The 17393-nt window shown below is 48.2% G+C and overlaps 6 protein-coding genes across 6 annotated transcripts; all 6 read left to right on the forward strand.

Moving 5' to 3' along the window:
* Positions 1 to 1336: 1336 nt before the first annotated feature.
* On the forward strand, positions 1337 to 3025 carry TEOVI_000037100 (Rab-GTPase-TBC domain containing protein, putative; the record flags this gene model as incomplete). The annotated part of the gene is made up of 1 exon (XM_067222230.1): positions 1337 to 3025. One exon carries the CDS (start codon positions 1337 to 1339, stop codon positions 3023 to 3025), a length of 1689 nt encoding a protein of 562 aa, XP_067078331.1.
* Positions 3026 to 3722: 697 nt separating this feature from the next.
* TEOVI_000037200 (FtsJ cell division protein, putative) lies at positions 3723 to 6440 on the forward strand (the record flags this gene model as incomplete). The annotated part of the gene is made up of 1 exon (XM_067222231.1): positions 3723 to 6440. The coding sequence occupies one exon, from the start codon at positions 3723 to 3725 to the stop codon at positions 6438 to 6440; it is 2718 nt and encodes a 905-aa protein (XP_067078332.1).
* A 730-nt stretch (positions 6441 to 7170) lies between these two features.
* TEOVI_000037300 (Small nuclear ribonucleoprotein-associated protein B (snRNP-B) (Sm protein B) (Sm-B) (SmB), putative) lies at positions 7171 to 7500 on the forward strand (the record flags this gene model as incomplete). Its single annotated transcript, XM_067222232.1, has 1 exon — positions 7171 to 7500. The coding sequence occupies one exon, from the start codon at positions 7171 to 7173 to the stop codon at positions 7498 to 7500; it is 330 nt and encodes a 109-aa protein (XP_067078333.1).
* Positions 7501 to 8275: 775 nt separating this feature from the next.
* TEOVI_000037400 (uncharacterized protein) lies at positions 8276 to 8989 on the forward strand (the record flags this gene model as incomplete). Its single annotated transcript, XM_067222233.1, has 1 exon — positions 8276 to 8989. The coding sequence occupies one exon, from the start codon at positions 8276 to 8278 to the stop codon at positions 8987 to 8989; it is 714 nt and encodes a 237-aa protein (XP_067078334.1).
* Positions 8990 to 9815: 826 nt separating this feature from the next.
* On the forward strand, positions 9816 to 13580 carry TEOVI_000037500 (Dpy-30 motif containing protein, putative; the record flags this gene model as incomplete). Its single annotated transcript, XM_067222234.1, has 1 exon — positions 9816 to 13580. One exon carries the CDS (start codon positions 9816 to 9818, stop codon positions 13578 to 13580), a length of 3765 nt encoding a protein of 1254 aa, XP_067078335.1.
* Positions 13581 to 14691: 1111 nt separating this feature from the next.
* On the forward strand, positions 14692 to 17016 carry TEOVI_000037600 (cdc2-related kinase, putative; the record flags this gene model as incomplete). The annotated part of the gene is made up of 1 exon (XM_067222235.1): positions 14692 to 17016. The coding sequence occupies one exon, from the start codon at positions 14692 to 14694 to the stop codon at positions 17014 to 17016; it is 2325 nt and encodes a 774-aa protein (XP_067078336.1).
* Positions 17017 to 17393: the final 377 nt, after the last annotated feature.

Raw genomic sequence — 17393 nt, forward strand, 5'->3', positions numbered from 1 at the left:
CGAAAGTTTTAGTTGCTGAAACGGTAGTTTCTGATTTGTGTGCACAGGTGCACATACATTTATGGATAATGTAATGCATATGCCTACGTATATATGTGTATATCAACGCATTTGTAAATATGTGCAGGTGCTTGTACATGTATATATAAATATATATATTTATATATACATTTTGTGTCAAAATGTGTGAGTGAGTGCATGGATGAATGAACGAACGGACGGATGGATGCATCAGAGAAGGGAAATAAGGAAGGAAAGGAAGGTGAAGCGGAGGATATGAAGGGACGCGCCAGCAATAAAATTAGATGAAGGTGGTGCATGTATATATGCATATATATATATATATATATATATGTATGTATGTGTGTGTGTACATGTTTTCTTTTTTGCATTCAATTACATAAAGAAAGGGAAAGGGGCATATTTTGGGTGTGTTATCCTTTCTATGTTTCTCAAAGTCGCTGTAGCATGGTTGGTTTCTTCTTTTCCCCCTTTTCCTTTTTTTTTTTGGCAGTAACTGGAAATGAGAGATGCTTCACTTTTCTTTTTTCGGTGTTGCAGTTTATGTGTGTTAATGCTATGCGCTGGCTTATTTCCGTGTCTCCACGCTTATCATAATCATCATCAGCTTTATTTTCTTTCTCGTACTCCTTAAACTGTTACCTGTACGGGAGGCTCTTATATGCTCATATCCACTTTCTCTCTCCACCTAAAGCCAGGAGTTCGAATATATTTATTTATTTAATTGTTGTGGTCAATGGTGATATCTTCCTGTTGCTGTGACTTGTGTTCCGCGAACTCTCCTTATATCTATATCTACATCTCTCTTCCTCTCTCTCTCTATATATATATTTTTTGAGTACATGTATTTGTATACGTTTGCTTGACGATTTGCCTCCACTCTTCACTTCCTATGCTCCTTGTTTACTCTTCTTTTTTTTCCTATTACCACAACCCTTGAAATTTCTGCGACCTCAATGCATGTATGCATATTCACATTACATTATGGTATGGTATGCTTACAAATCTTGTAGGCCAACGGTGTAAGGTGTTTTAGGCCCGTTAGCGAACTTATCGACCGTCCGGCGCTTCATTCAGGTGCTGCATTTTCGCTCAGTTTATTTTATTGGCCCCTCACACCTACCTATATCTGCATATTTGTACACCTTCTATCGGAGGCTGTATTTATTTGTTTTTGTTCATTCGCCTCTAGTGTCGTTGCAAGAGTCAGGCTAAATAACTCCATCAAGGTTTGGCGAACCAAAGTGGAGGGGACGGTGAAACTGTGACTGTAAAGCAAGATAAAAGGAAAGCATTTGTTGCACAATTTGAGCGCATGTTAACAGGTCGACAAAAGGTTGTAACGAAAGGTCCCGGCACTGCTGTGCGGGCACCACTCGGAACATTATACCGCGTTTACGGTTTTGTGGTCGTGCCTGCTAATGGTAGTTCGGCCATCGGTACAACTAATCCCTCCGCGGATGTGACGAGTACCGCCGCCTCCCATGCCGTCGAAAGGGGAACGGTGTACATTGTTAATAGAAATACGAATGAAACATCCACGTGCGGTAGTAGCGGGTCGACCCATCCCTCTTGTCATGATGGGGGCACTCATATAAATGAATATGACGAATCTCCCTCCCGTAGTTTGTATGAAGATGCCGTTAGGGCAATGTTGGACACGCCTTTGGGAGATGTGGCGGTACGTAGAGCCGATGACGGGCGTGTGACAGTGCGGGACCTTGCGTGGAGTGGCTCTATTGATCGAACCGTCCGCTCCACCGTGTGGCGCCTGCTTTGCGACTGCGTACCCCCAGCGCCAGCTTCTGCAGGACGGCAACAGACGGAGCTGCGGCGCAAGCGGGAAGAATACGAATACGTCATGGCCAAGTGCTGTCCCATAACAATTACCGACTTTCTCCAACCCCGTGGGCGTGCCTCGCAGAGTGACTGGAGCCAGCAAGGCGGTGGCTCTTTAATGGAGATGCATTTGTCGCCTGACGATCGCAAAAACCTCTCGCAGATTGCGTCAGACATTCCAAGACACACGCAAGCTGTCTTTCGCCATACAAAAACCGTGTCTGCGTTGGCTCGCTGTCTTTTCTTCTGGTCCCGGCGTTACCCTGCTGTGGGATACGTACAGGGCATTGATGACATTATGGTAGTGTTTTTCTCCGTATTTCTGGAGGGAGCCGTGGTGGAATTCAACGCTTGCTGCTGTTGCTGTGATGGTGGCCGCGTGTTGTGCGAAGAGCAGCTGCCTCGTAATGAACATGGCGGAAAACATATTCATACTGATGATCGCATAAAGATCGATGGCGACAAAGTTGGGAACGGCGGTTATGGTGGTGGTGGTGGTTATGCTGGTGACGAGCATACGGTTAAGAAGAGTGTAAGGGGGAGTGGAATAAATACTTTCCGGGCATGCATATCTCCATCTGTTGTATACACTGATGACGTGGCTAAGTTTGGGGAGGCGATGGAGAGACTTCCAGTGGAGGTGCTCAGGACTGCGGAGGCTGATGCATATCTTTGTGGGGCTTTCTTCCTTTCGTGGTTGCAGGATAACTTTGTGGAGGGTCAACCGGGCATTCGAAGAACCTTGGCGCTCATGGAAAGGGTTCTTATAGTGTTGGACCCCGGTGTGCTCGATGCCATCACATCACAAGGCATTACTCTTATGGATTGTTGCTTCCAGTGGCTACACTGTTTGCTTGCTCGAGAACTCCCGCTACGTCTGGTGGTCCTTCTGTGGGAAAAGTACATGGCTGTGCTGAATAGTGAGACTGTTCATGATTTCCATGCGTATGTTTGCGCAGTGCTGCTCACGCGCGTACGCGACAATGTAATTGGACAACCGGTGGATGTGATATTGAATTTTTTGAAAGACCCATTAGGCACGCGATCATTGCAGCTGCAGCACATTCCTGACGACGAGAGTAAATGCAGTCAAGGCTGGTTAGAAAATCTGGTCGCGGAGGCGTGGCAGTTTTACAAGGGGCATCCGCCAAGCATGCTTGCGTAATTAATAGTCACCTTCAGTTCGTGCGGATCATGACCGTCGGTTCCTCTGTCGCTTGCCGCATGTATGCGCTTGTAGTGAAGATTTTTTTGTTTTTAACGTCGATAGTGCGGGGTTATTCATTACGAATTCACTGACGTGATGGATTTGGTTGGTCCTTCGCGATACATTGTTACTTCCCCATCCTCCCATCACTATGTCAGTGTCTGGTGCCGCGTAAGAGACACTCGAGGGACATCTTCTTATGATACGTTCTGTTTCATATATATATTCTATTTGTTGCGTAACGGTGAGACGTCGACGCCATAATAATGCTTAAAATGGTTGCCACTCTCTTGATGACGCAACGATTCATCCCCAGCGTATATATTTACGTATATGCACGTTACTCGTTGTACATTTCTTTTTGTATTTCCTATTGCGAAGCCTCATTCTTGTTGATGTTTTTTGTTCGAGAAACATCAATGTTTTTGCTATTCTGTTTTTTTTTCCATGTTGCACCTAATTTCCTCTGAATCTGTTGTTCTTCATTTCCTCATTTGAGAGCATATTGCGGTTGCTGCATACTTCATAAAATTATTTTTGCAGCAGAGATAGCGAGGTGTAAAATCACCCAAACGAAGAGGGAGGTTGGGCCACCTGCTGTATTTAGGTTAGAGGAGAGAAAGGGAGCCAGCGGTAACGAGAAATAAATTAAGACATGGGTACCAAATCAAAAAAGAAGGCTAAGACCCGCCTTGACGCGTATTACCGCCTCGCCAAGGATCAGGGTTTCCGTGCGCGTTCCGCCTTCAAACTTGTGCAACTGAACCGCAAGTATGATTTCCTTTCAAAATGTCGCGTACTCGTTGATCTCTGCGCGGCTCCGGGTAGCTGGTGCCAAGTAGCAGCAAAACATATGCCCGTTGGTTCAAAGATAGTCGGTGTGGATTTAGTACCCATTGCACCCATTCGAGGCGTGAAGACGTTTGTGGGCGATATTACTGAGGAAAAAACGAAGAAAATTATAATGACTTATCTCAAACGTGAGCCAGTGGACTGCGTTATTCACGATGGTGCCCCCAATGTTGGTGGTGTGTGGTCGCGAGATCTGTTTGAACAGAACTCGCTTGTTCTACACGCCGCGAAGTTGGCTAGCAAACTGTTACGGCCAGGTGGTTGGTTCGTCACAAAGGTGTTTCGGTCACAAGATTTCCATAAGCTCATGTGGGTGATGAAACAGTTGTTTGATAAGGTGGAGGCCACAAAGCCACTGGCCTCACGTATGGAGTCTGCTGAGATTTTCGTGACTTGTGCGGGTTACAAGGCCCCCAAGCAATTGGACCCTGCGATGTTTAATCCGCAGAAGGTATTTTCTGATGTGGAGGAGGAAAAAATACTCACCCCATCCGGGGCTCTTGTGGTGCCCAGGTCTAATGTGCCTGCAGGGTACGAGGAGTTTGCTACGGTGCAACAACACGTGGCGTCCTTTTCAGAGTTTATGAGTAGCAGTGATCCAAAGGCATTCCTTCGTTCCCACCACGAGCTGCGTTTTACCACCCCGGAGGAGAAGGCCTTTTTAAAGTCTAAACACTCCAAAAAGGAGTTGGTGTACCTCTGTGGGGACTTACAGCAGGTTGGGGATGCGGATTTGCGACGACTTGTACGCTGGCGTGAACAACTGCTGCGGGAGCAGGCCCGGGAACTTAAGCAACGCGCCGCGAGTGATGCGAACGCCGGGGACATCGCGGAGGAAGACGAAGAAGAAGAGAAGGACGACGATAAATTTGATTTTGACAGTGCGGAGGGCGTTGCAAAGATAGCGAGGGAGCTTCTTGAGTTACGCAAGAAGCAGTCCAAGGAAATGAAGAAGAAGCAGAAAAAGATTGTTGACAGAAAACTCAAACAGATCAAAGGTCTCATCAACTATGATCCAAATACCAGCGCAGAGCACATGACAGATGCGGATGGTTTTACGCACGATGCAGATGGAGTTGAGGGAAGTGATGTTGGTGAAGAAGACTCTAGCGAGGATGGCGAAGACGATGAGGGATTCACTGTTGGAAAGCTGGCTGCCGTCGATGAGGCAGACGTTGCTAACATACTCGACAAGCACTGGGAAGAGCCGGATGAGCGACTTAATGATCCACTCAATCCTGTTATGAACGCCAATCTTAACTTGGAGAAGGACTGGGACGTGGGAAGCGATGAGAAGGAAGGTGGCGACGATGAGCAGTATGACGGCAGTGGCCGACTCGTCCGCTCCATACAGCTTGTTGAGGGTGAGGAAGATGGTGTGGATGTTGACAACTACGGCAACTACATCCCCGCTAAACGTTCGGCCCGCGTTGCATTGTACGAAGAGGGCCTTAGCAAGCCTGGTGCTGAGGAAGATGAAAGTGAAGGGGAAGACGAAGGTGAAGATGATGCCACACGTCACAAGAGGGAAAGGCACCAAACTACTCTTGATGCTGCAGGTAAGCAGAGTAAGTGGTTGCGTCACCACGTCAACATCGAGAAGGTTCTCCGGGATACATTTCCCATGCCACGAAGTGATAGTGGCAACAGACGCAAGAAAAGTAAACGTCTTGAGGAGGACCGAGTGGAAATGAGCGCGCCAGGCCCCCTTCGGGATGATACCGCCGGTAGTAGCACATCCACCAGAAAGAAGATGCGCTTTGATGCCCGTGTGGATGATGACGATGATGACATGAACAGTGTTTCTGACCTCTCTGATGGTCGCTTTAGTGACGACCGGAGCGATCTTGAGGTGAATGTTGGTCGTGTAGATTCACGTCGCAAGCGTGCCATTGTACCAGACATTGGCAAGCTAACCACGCAAGAGCTCGTACGGCAGCAGCGAAAACAGACACTAAAGGAGAATGCTGAGAAGCGCCGTCAGAGGGGCAACAGTGGCAACAGCAAAGACACCGAGTTTGAGGAGGTTCCCGTCGCTCTTACAGACCCGGAGGTACGTGCCCGCACTCTTGCTATCGCCACAAAGATGCTTGACCCGCGTGGCCGTCGTGAAATTCTTGATGCATCTATCAACCGCTACACCTTCAACGATGATGAAGATCTTCCAGATTGGTTTTTGAAAGATGAGCAGCGCAACTGCCGCGTTGTACTACCTGTCACGGCGGAGGAGGTTGAGGCACAGCGTGCTCGCTTCCGCGAAATGAACGCGCGTCCGGGTAAAAAGGTGATGGAGGCCGTTCAACGTAAGCGGCGCCGTGCGCAGCGAATGCTTCGTGGTCTTATTGAGCGCGGAAAGGTGGATCCGCGTACGCGTGAAAAGGCCAATAACCTCAGCGTACGAAAGCTCATGCGATCGCAGGCGGTAAAGGGTAATGGAGGTCGACGTAAAAACGGTCCACTCGATCGCAAGAAGATGGGCGAGTTGCGGCGCGACAAACAACGTGCGAAGAGGCGTAAGTGATGTCGTTGTGTAGTGGCTCGTTTTGTTAATAGTTGGAGGGGTATGATATAATGTACCAACCTCTGAGTTGAACAAACGCTTTTTGTCCCGTACGTTTAAACCTTTTAAGGGAGTGTGCAGTTGTGTGATGTATTAGCACTGCTTTAAGGGAAAGGTGAACGAAGTAACCGAGTTAAAGTTAAGAAAAGAAACTGAGGGAACATTTTTTTTTAAAGTGCAAACTGAACACTAATAGTGGTGACCCGATAAGGATTACCCGGAGAGAGGTGGAAAAAGGAGCGAAACAAAAAGAAAAAAAGAGAGGAGTCCCCATTCAACATCTCTAATCTTTGATTTCCTCCGAAATCGTCGTTCACAACTGTACCCACTCAACTAATGAAAATTATTTTAATTTGCTTCGATTATTGCTTCTTTTTTCTTTTCTTTCCCTTTATTTTTTCTCTTCTATTGGTTTTGCAAATGCCATACTCACTCTATTCATTTGGTTTAGAGAAAGTAAAGTAAAACAAGGAAAAAAAAGGAAGGCAGACCCCCCCCCCGCCGCTCACACCCTACAGCAGAAAACGAAAGAACTTCAAGTTTCTTCTTTCCTGTTCCTTCAAGGATCTTGCCATATCTTCCAGCTTCGTTAGCGGAGGAATATACACAACTGGGGACTAAAGTTGTTAACAATTGGGATTGACACAGATAACTAAGTACTAAAAAAGGGAGAAAGGCGCTTTCACTAGCGATGGGCCACCAAAATATGCTTCACAACATCAACCGCACGCTGCGGGTAACACTTGTGGACGGCAGAGAGATGACGGGGAAGATGCTCCTCTTTGATAAGTTCATGAATGTTGTGTTGGCTGACACGGTGGAGACTCGTAAAGAGACAAAAAAGATGAAAGATGCAGGTATCAGCCCACAACGTAAATTAGGCATGATTTTACTACGTGGTGAATATGTTGTGGCTGTCTCCGTTCTGAAGGATAACGTCAGCGAAGATAAGGCACAACCAGCAAACTTTGAGAGCGCAACTCGGGAGAAGTTAGCTGGAGCCAAGCGGAAACGCGATTGAGTGGGATCCTTTTACCATCCCCATCCCCTGTCCTTTCTTTATTTATCTCTGTGTCTGCCCCTACGTTTGTTTTGTCTTATTTTTCATACCGAGGATTGTTCGGGGATGTTTTTGCATGACTTGTTGAATATTTCTTTGTTGTTGTTGGATGGCGCTGCACCGCCACCGTGGTTTCTCTTTCACAGTGGCGTGCACACAGTTGTGTGACAGGCAAGTCGTGGCGCACACCGATTGATGTTTAAAGATCAAATAAAGAAACTGAAAAACGGGTGGGGCACAAGCAAGAAAATGGTGTTAATGGGAGGGGTGAAGTGGGAAGATTAAGGTAGACATAGGCTTCTCTTTATCCGTGCGACGTCGTTCAGGTTCATCTCTTTCTTTCTTTCTCTCTCTCTTTCCTCCCTTCCCCTTTGTGATTGTTAAGCTGCGTGCTGAGGAGGGATGTTGTTGAAGGTAGACGTTTTTCCGTTTTTTTATTTCGTGTTTTGGCTCTTATATCCCTCTAACCATGTGCTTGAGTGCATGAGGGGAAGTGCAGAATAATGGTCGTGGCGCCCGACGTGTCAATTATTTGCGAGCCTGCATTCGCTGTCTGTTGCGAAATTGTTACTCATATGTTGTTGTCCCGCTGCTGTCACACTAATAGTTACTGTGTGCTGGTGCTTGCTGTGCTGCTTAATGGTTCCGCTTCCTTTTTTGTTGACAAATTGGAATTTTCATAAACATAGAGAGGAGGTGTGAAGGGGAATTACAAGAAAAAAACACAATCTCGAAGATGCAATCTCCGAAGTTTGGTCGGCGTGCCAACATGATGAAGAAGGCGGGGGAATCGGAGACGTCCCTCAAATCGCTGATGGGTTTCGCGACTGGCACAAAGCACCACCGGCCAAGGCCAAAAGATGAGGTCGTTGCCAAAAGCAACCTTCGCAGCCTCGACGACGGTGTTGATGAGGAAAATCGTCACCAGGCTGAGAGCAGGCAAAAGGAGGAAGTCAAACGCCTCGTTGAGCTGGTCGCCGAGGCTCCCATCGGTTATGCAGCAACTTTGCCCAAATTGGCGGCCCTTGACATATCAAACATATGGAACGATTTTCTTCAGGCGGTTCATGAGGACTACGACATGTCCGCACTCACTGCGTGTCTCTCACAACAACTCGACGACGAGGACGTACCGTGGAACCCTGATATGTTGCTTGTGCAGCTCACGTCAGACATGTTAGATGCCGCGCAGGCCACTGAAGGTGGTTCTGGTTTGTGTGCCAGTCCGGATGGCCGTGAGGGTGCAGGAAGCGTCGACACGTCAATGGCGGCTGCTGGAGAGGCGCGGCGTCGCCGCAAGCAACTTTTAGAAACTGCCGTTGAAGCGCAAGAGGAGAGCGCTGCGCGTAGACGGCGGCAAGGCGGTCCGGCGCTTCCGGATGACACTGCGGCACCAAGCGCGCCACGTGCCTTTGCAACAGGTGACAATGTGTCGGGTGGTCATTCCTAGGTTTCGGTTGCTGGCTTATGAGAAGAGACGCCTTTAGTTCCGGTTGTTTTTTGAAGGTGATGTGCTCCTAATGAAACTGTTGGGATAAAGGGCTGTTGAAAAGGGAGCTGTGATGTTTTTGTATGTATGTGTGTGTGTGTGTGACTTGGAGAGAGTGAGTCCGTGTGCTGCTGGTTGTTTGTCAATTTGTGATTAACCAGGGGAATCTGGGGGAAGAGTTTTTCTTTTTGATGAGGAAGCACATGAAGTTTTTTGAGGTGCAGCAGAGTTGAACGTCTGCCTTTCATCACTTGGTTCCATTCACTTATCGGTGGACGCGTTTTGCTCTGTCGCTTGCTTCAAGGACTTTTACTTTTTTGTGCGCGCTGAATGAGCCTTTATCTATCACGGCTTTTCACTTTTTTCTTCGTCTTGTTTGCCGCTTCTCGTGTTGTGGTTTTGACGAGTTTCCTCTCTTTCGCTCTCTGGTAATTTTTTTATTAATCTGTTCGTTACCTTTTACCCGTTATATATAAATATACATATATATATGTACCCCGTCTACAATTTTCTGCTTATCAACTGCGTTTGGTTTTGCTTTGAGAGGTGTGAAAAGAAAGGAAAATAGATATTGGTTAGTGGAAGGTCAAAATAACAAATGAATTATTATTTACAATAGGGGGCGTATGGCGTCGCTCCTTCTTGTGCATCGATTACCTAGTTGAATTGATATACGAATTCTTTCCCCTTTCATTCCTTTCCCTTTCCCTTTTCCTTTTCATAACAATCATTATTACTTCCTTGACACTTACTTACTTGCTTCCGTGTGAAAACAAGAGAAGAAATAATGAAGCGTGTTCTCGTGCTCAATGTAGACTCTTTTGTTGGAAGGCATGTGTGCCGTCAATTTTATGATGCGAAGGAGTACCTTGTCGACGGTACGTTTTACCATCATCAATCCACAACAGAAGCACCAACGCCGCCCAAGATGGAGGAGCTGGGAGCAACACGGAGCCAGAGCTCTGGGTTATGCGGCACTACCGAGGTACAATTTCAGGAAACAAACTCGACCGGCATTAATGAAGTGGTCCCAACCGTTAGGCTACTCAATGGGTGCCCACCCGATGCCACCGTCGCATCTGGCGCAGACAGCGCTGCTGGTAAAGAGTCAGTGCATCACTATGTTAATGATATGAGGCCGTACCTGAACGCCGTAGTGCCGCGACACGGTGAGATCAATGATGAGGAGTTCCGCTCACAGTTGCTGACCTACGACATAATCATTGCCGTTCTGGAGGAAAATGCTTTTGAAGCGGAGTGCGCGATTAAAATATTAAAAGGCACACATTACAATGTAGAAAAGACATTCGTACTCGTTTCGAATGTTTTCACATGGGCACAAACAGATATGCGCGAGTTGGAAAATAGGAGAGCAGAGCGCCGTGCCGCGCGTGAAGCTGCGCGCCTCCAGCGGGAGCAGGAGCGTGCCAACAGGGAGCAGTCCACTGAAGACGGTGATGAGACTGAGGAAGAGGAGGAAGAAGAAGAGGAGGAAGAGCAGTTAGAAGTGAAAGTTTGGAGCGATGAGGAGTATCGCCGCCGGTACCCTGACACACGCTACCACGGATGGCGGGCGCTGGAGCACGCCGTAAAGCAAGCAAACTCTGAAACCCTCCACACATATGTGCTTTGGGCTGGACTTCCCTATGGCGCCGGTGAGGATTTGCTTCGTGATCATTTCTTATCGGCGTGGCGGCATCAGCCGATTACTCAATATGGCGACGGGTCTAATTACGTTCCCACCGTCCATGTAAAGGATCTTTCACGTATCATTTTTCTCGTTGGCTCTTCCTATGACACGCTGGAAGATCGTTACATGTTTGTCGTCGATCAGGGAAATAACACCCAAAAGGAGATTCTTGACGGTATACGGGCCTACATTGGGGGTGAAATTGAGGTGACAGAGCCCGTCATCGACCGCGACAAGCAGGTGCTTGACGAGATTGAGGAGCGAAAAACGTCGGAGGAACTCAAACGAAGAGAGGAGTCGATTAACGAAAGTATCAAAAACTACATGGAGGAGTTAGACACTCTTGCACGAGAGAAGGCGATCTCCCTGAAGAGAAAAAGGGAACTGGAAGAGGCTGCGAAACAGCGTTCAATGTATAAGTCCATTATGAATGCGAAGCGCTGCACGGATGGTGAGGAGAAGATCAACCGGGAAAAAGAGGAACTGAACTCTCACGAATGCGCTGTGGAGGGTATAGAACTAAAAATGATATATTTAAAGATGGAGCTCTCACAAAAGGAGTTCGAGAGGGATTTAGTTACCGAATACAATAGGTTGCGGTCTCTAGATCAGCAGGTGAGGGAAAAGGATAAGATTGGTCTCCTCGTGAAGGGAAACGTCGAAGAATATGATAACAAAGTAGCGGCGCCGGAAATAGCGATGGCAGACATACGGCTGTACATTGACGAGCCGCATGGCTTGGGCAACTGGTTCAGCGCCCTGAATGTTCGTTGTGAGTCTGGGGCTGCTTTACAACTGCTTGGGGAAAGTGATTGGGTTTCACTCGGTGGTTTTGTCGCCAACGTGGACAAGGTTGTGCAGGAGTTCAAATCGGAACGCTTACTTTGCCCCATGCGTCTTGTTATCGCCGGTCCCCCATTTGGTAGGGTACCAGAGATTTCCCGCATATTGGCGAATTTATTTGATGTTGTTCATCTTACAATCGAGGACATAATAATTGCATTCGAGGCCCATGTGGCGAAGGTAAGGGAGCAAATGGTGACCATATTATTGCGGCGCCGGGCACGTAGACAGGCTGCACGTGAGGAACGGATCCGCCGCGAACGTCAGCGGCGGCTACTGGAGCGGAAGGAGAGACTCCGAGCCAAAAGGGAAGCCGCTAGGGGAGGTAATGGTGAGGATGATGATGATGACGAGGAAGGCGAAGAAGAAGAGGAAGAAGAAGAAAATGAGGAGGAAGAGGAAGAAGATTTTGAAGAGGAAGAGAGTGAGGAGGGTGCAGCGACACAGTTGGACGATGAAGAAGGGGAAGAGGGTCAAGGTATACCTGGTGGAGGACTTGTTTCTCCTTCCCCTAAGCTCGACGGTGATGAAAACATAATTCCAGAGCATCAGCTACTGAACGGGCAGGATGAGGAGGAGGAAGACGAGGAGGAAAGTGAAACTGACTCAAACGCAGATACGAAGGCGCGGCAACTGGCACAACAAGTGGATGAGCAGGAGCGATTTGAGATTGCTACCCTGAGGGAGGAGTACCGCTTTTGCACGAAGTTGCTGAACCTGCGTCTCTTGAATGGTGAGTTCCCTCAAATCCCCAAATCTGATGAGGAAGAAGAAGAAGAGGAAGAGGAAGAGGAAGTGGAAGTGAATCGCAGGGGTCGGCGAAAGTCGAAGAGCAAGACAGCGGTTAACACATCCCCAGATCCTCCACCCACCATTCGCTACTTTGACGAAGCACTCGCTGTAATGGTTCGCTGGAGGTTACGCCAAGCTGACTGCAAGAACCAGGGTTACATCCTCGAAAACTTCCCACGAACTGTTCGCCAGGCTCGACTCGTGTTTCTCGCTTATACCCCCGAGCAGAAGGAGCAACAGCGACCCAAGTTGTACCGAAACAGTGCGGAACGGGCACAGCCACCGAAGCCATGTGATTTTGCGTTCCCACTACCATCCCTTGAGGAGTTGGATGACGGACGGCGGCGCGAAATGCTGAACGCCATGGATGGAAAGTCCTTTCTCCAATCAGATGATGCGCTTGCCCCGACGAATGATGCTCTTTTCCCGGACTGCTTCATTTTCATTCAGGCCAGCCGGGATATTGCGGAGGCGGAGGTGTCTGAGCTGAAGCAGGATATAGCTGAAGGTGGTGACCACAAGGATCCCCATGAAGAGTTGACGCATTTTCTTACGAATTATCGTTTGGATGCCCCACCAACTGAGTCGCTTCTTTCCTGGTATCAAACCGTAGTTGTGGAGAAACCGGAGGAGGGGGAAGATGCTCCAGCTGGAGGTGGTTGGGATGGAGAGGAGCCGATCGGTGGGGAGAGACCTCCTCGTTCCGCATCTATTGTATTCGCTCCCATGTTTACCCCCGAAAGCGCGGTTCAGACGGATTGCGAAGAAGGGGGTGGACAGGTTGTAATAGAAGATGGTTTTGTTGAATACTGCAACGTTCTCCGCGAAAGGGTCCTCAACAACATTGGATTATCCACTTGCGGTGAAGTGATTGAATCAATAATGGAGGAAACGAAAAGTGAGAGGAGTTTGCATCGAAGTCTAGAGCGCGAATCTGGCGCGCTTTCCCATCTGAAGCGAGGTTTCAAGACCTTCCTTCGCATCGACAGCTCTAGAGAGAAGGCGCTTGTAGAAGAGGAGCGCTGTGTACTGCGATACTTTGAAGCAAAGGAGATGTTTACAGAAATAGCTGGTTTGGAAGATCTTCCGTCGGAGTTATATTTGATGCGCTATGTACTTCCCAGTTTGACTCCACTCATGGCGGAGGTGGTGCGGTTGCGTCCCGAGGATCCGGTGGCAGCGTTAGCGGATAAGCTCTTCGACTACAAGCGGCGAACGGAGATTTGAAAGATATCTTCCTGTTAATGAGGGGGGAACAATGCGGTGCACAGCCAAGAAGATGTGAGCAAATTACTTGAAGGTAAGGTCTCAGCCTTCTCTGTGGCTAGGTGCGTGTGATACGGAACCAAAAGAAAAAAAAAATGAGAAAGCGAAAACGAAAAGTGATACCAAGTTATGTCTGAGAGGCGCTGAGTATGGGGGGCAAGGTAAGATGGAATAGGAGTTAAAATCACTAGTGGCATCCAACGTTGTTTTGCGCAATGCACTTTCGTGTCTGCTGTATGCCAAGCAGATGTATGGAGTACATGACTTGTGTTCTTTCTCTGCTGTTGAATTCTGTCAATTTCATGTTTTCCTGCAATTTACTATTGATCTATCTGGTTTTGCATCGCGGGTTCTGGTGAAATGACTTTCGTGGCTTGTTCCTTACCACGTGCATTCAAATTTAATTTTTTTAGATTGTTGACACATCCCCCTTTACTGCATGCCACCTTCGGAGGCTAACTGATTACGCTTGTGCACGTTTTGTAGAATTTCTCTATGCAATTGATTGATGGCTGAACGGTCAACGCATCAAATGAGTGTGCCGTCTTTGTCATTTTTCGTTTATTTTCCCCCAATTTATGCCTCTGGGTTTGTATGTGTTTGCACAGTACGATTGAACATATAGAAATGTATATATATATACATGCATGCACTTGTACGTCAACGGTATAGTTTCCTGGTGCATATCTCTTTCCCCTGTCCAGTAATGTTGTTTATTGTTGATGGCAATGCTGTCGAACGGTAACACTACTTCAGTCTCTGTAATTAGTTATCGGTGTTAATATTGTAGCTGGCATGACTGTTACTTTTATTATTGTTATATTACCGTGCGTCCTTTTTCTTTGTTATTGTTGTTTAACGTGTATTTTCCTACTTAGCTGTCTTGTGGAGTTCGTAGAGGGGAGGGGAGAGGGGACGAGTGACTGCGAACGAAAGCAGAAGAGTTAGCAGAAACGGCAATAAGAGGAGGAGGAGGAGAGGAAGAGTTTTAAATAAAGATCACAAAAGGACTCCGTCGACGATCCAACAACTTGTCTGGTCGGGTTGTGCCTTCACTACGAACTCGTCCAGTATGGCTGAGTTGTTAAGAAAGAAAATTGAGGCTTTGAAGTCGCGGAAAGCCGCAGCGGAAGAGCCCGTTGTGACACCACAGTCATCATCGACCACTGCGGCACTTGCGCCCTCTTCTTCATTGCCCTCTCCGTCAACTACCGTTACAGCCGCAGCTCCCGCACAAGTTAAGTCCACTTGCTCCGTCCCACTGGCTAATCTACCCCCAGCCTTTGTTTCCCCTTATACGGCTGTCGTGAAGTATAGAGACACCGTGAAGGACCCACTTTGTGCGCAGTTCACCACGAGTGTTGCCGTAGAATTGTTTAAAACCTTCATTCAGCAACGGCACCGCGGAAATGTCAGCGTGCAAGCACAGAAAAGGGCCCGCTCAGAGGATTTTGGAGCAACTGAAAGGCCAGTACGGTCGAAGGAAGACAATGACAGTGCAAAGAACGAAGAGGAAGTGCAACAGCAGCGAGAGGAAGGGTATCAACACCAGCATCACAACAACTCTTCCGGTGAGGGCGAGTCACTGAGTGGGGTTGGCAGCGGCGGCGACGGGATTAATAAGAATATTGTTCATTTTACGCATCCACCACTATGCACGGTAGTCTCTTACTTCCTACCCTATCTTGAAGCAAGGTGTTTCACTCATAGTGACGTGAAAGACAGGGAAGGGAAGACAACCTGGGCTTCTGAAGCACCGGATGCTCCCTCACTGTTGCAGGGCTATGTCACTAGCCTGCATAAAAACGTAAAGAGTAGTGTGAAGGCCATTCGGGTGTCTGGTAAGACGCGGCCTCCGTGCCGCTCTGTGAATGAATATGTTCCCGTGGGTCAAATTGCGCACGGGGTGTATGGTGTAGTGTACCGTGCCACCGAGGCAAACGGTTCTTCTTCGAGTGGAGGTGGCCGTGGAAGAAAGTTTGCTCTCAAGCAGGTAAAACAACGATGGCTCGAGGAGTCAGAGGTTGGGTTTCCGCCGTATCTGCTGCGGGAGTTTGACCTGCTGCTTCGATTGCGGCATCCAAATATTGTGTGCGGCAGGGAAGTTGTTCTTTTGGATAAAAAGAGCAATTCCTCAAAAGCGTCGAAGCAGCAAGAGGTAAAACCAGCAACGGGTACAACTGGCAGAGAGGTCAGCAACGAGGTCGGCCGTCACAATCACCGTACTGATAATGTGCAAAAGACGAATGAAGAACCGACGGCGTCGGGCAACGACGACGGCCTTCCCTCGTCATGCAATCAGGGTGGGGATAAGAAAGAAGAAGAACCGCCGCAAATCAAGACAAAGCTCTCAGCTGATAAAATGAAAGATGTGTATCTCGTTATGGAGTACTGTCCGTACGACCTGAAAGCTTTTATTTACCATCGCAAGGGCGTCGCTGCCCTTCTGCACCTTAGTTCTGCGAACAAACATCCAGACGCACCGAGGTGTTTCCTCTCACGCGTCAAGTGTGTCATGCAGCAGCTGTTCACCGGTGTCGCCTTTTTGCATGACCATCGTATATTGCATCGCGACATTAAAACCTCCAACATTCTCATTAGCTCCACGGGTGAGGTGAAGTTATGTGACTTCGGCCTGGGGCGTCACTATCGCGAGGGACAGGAACTCACGGCGAATGTGGTCACGCTCATGTACCGAGCTCCTGAGCTTCACTTTGGCATTACCGACTATTCGTATAAGATGGACATGTGGTCTCTCGGTTGCATCATGGCCGAAATTTTTCTCAAGGAACCTTTGTTCCGTGCAGAGGAAGAAAGCCGTCACTTCGCCGTAATATGCGATGTTATTGGGATCCCGACGGAGGAAACGTTTAGTGGGCTGTACAAAATGCACGAGGTGACGCGTCTGATGCGGTCACTGAAGCGGTACAATCGTGAGAATACACTGCAGCAAATTTTTTCTCGTTCAAACCATAGTGGAGCAGCAACGCTTCCACCCAGTGGAATGGACCTATTGAACCGCATTTTGCGATGGAACCCAATTGACCGACTCTCAGCACGTGAGGCGCTTGAGCACAAATTCTTTCACGAGGATCCCCTTCCGTGCATGCCGGAGGAGCTGCTGGCGCCTTTACCGACCACTGTTGCGGCAGAACAAATGGTCGGAGTTCCCTCGCAAAGAGAAGGCGGGGCGGCGGTGGTGGCTGGAAAATCGTCCTCAGAAACCAACTGCGCGATACCTCAAGCTTTGGAATCATGCGAAGGAGGAGACAATGAGGAAACCTGTGGTTTTGGTGAGACAGTTCGCTCGAATGCTGAGAGCCCGACAGCGGATGTGTTGAGAGCACGCGCCAGCAATATCGATGAGGAAGTCGAGGTGGAAGTGCGGCGCCGCTAAAGGATGGAAGGGGTTGTGACTAATCTCAACACTGACACATGTCCCAACAGTACCCTTAAGCAAGCTCACATGCTTGCGAACCAAAATAGCGTTTCCTCCGAGTAGTCATATGTTGCGATATATGTATATGTGTGTGTGTGTGTGTTTGTGGTTTGTACGGTGTATGAGGGACGGTGAAGACATGAAAATAATTGGCGGGGGTACGGATGTATTACCATCTGCGCAGGTGTAAAGTCGTGTGCTACACTTTCACATACTGATCAGGTCGACCGATGTATGGACAAAGAAGAAGGAGGGCAAGAAAAGGAGCAATATACTCCTAAGAGGGAAATGCCAAAGGAACGGAAGGACAAAAGTATATATATATATATATATAT

The sequence above is a fragment of the Trypanosoma equiperdum genome (genome assembly GCF_001457755.1).
Source record: "Trypanosoma equiperdum strain OVI genome assembly, contig: ctg_158, whole genome shotgun sequence".
Classification (NCBI taxonomy): domain Eukaryota; phylum Euglenozoa; class Kinetoplastea; order Trypanosomatida; family Trypanosomatidae; genus Trypanosoma; species Trypanosoma equiperdum.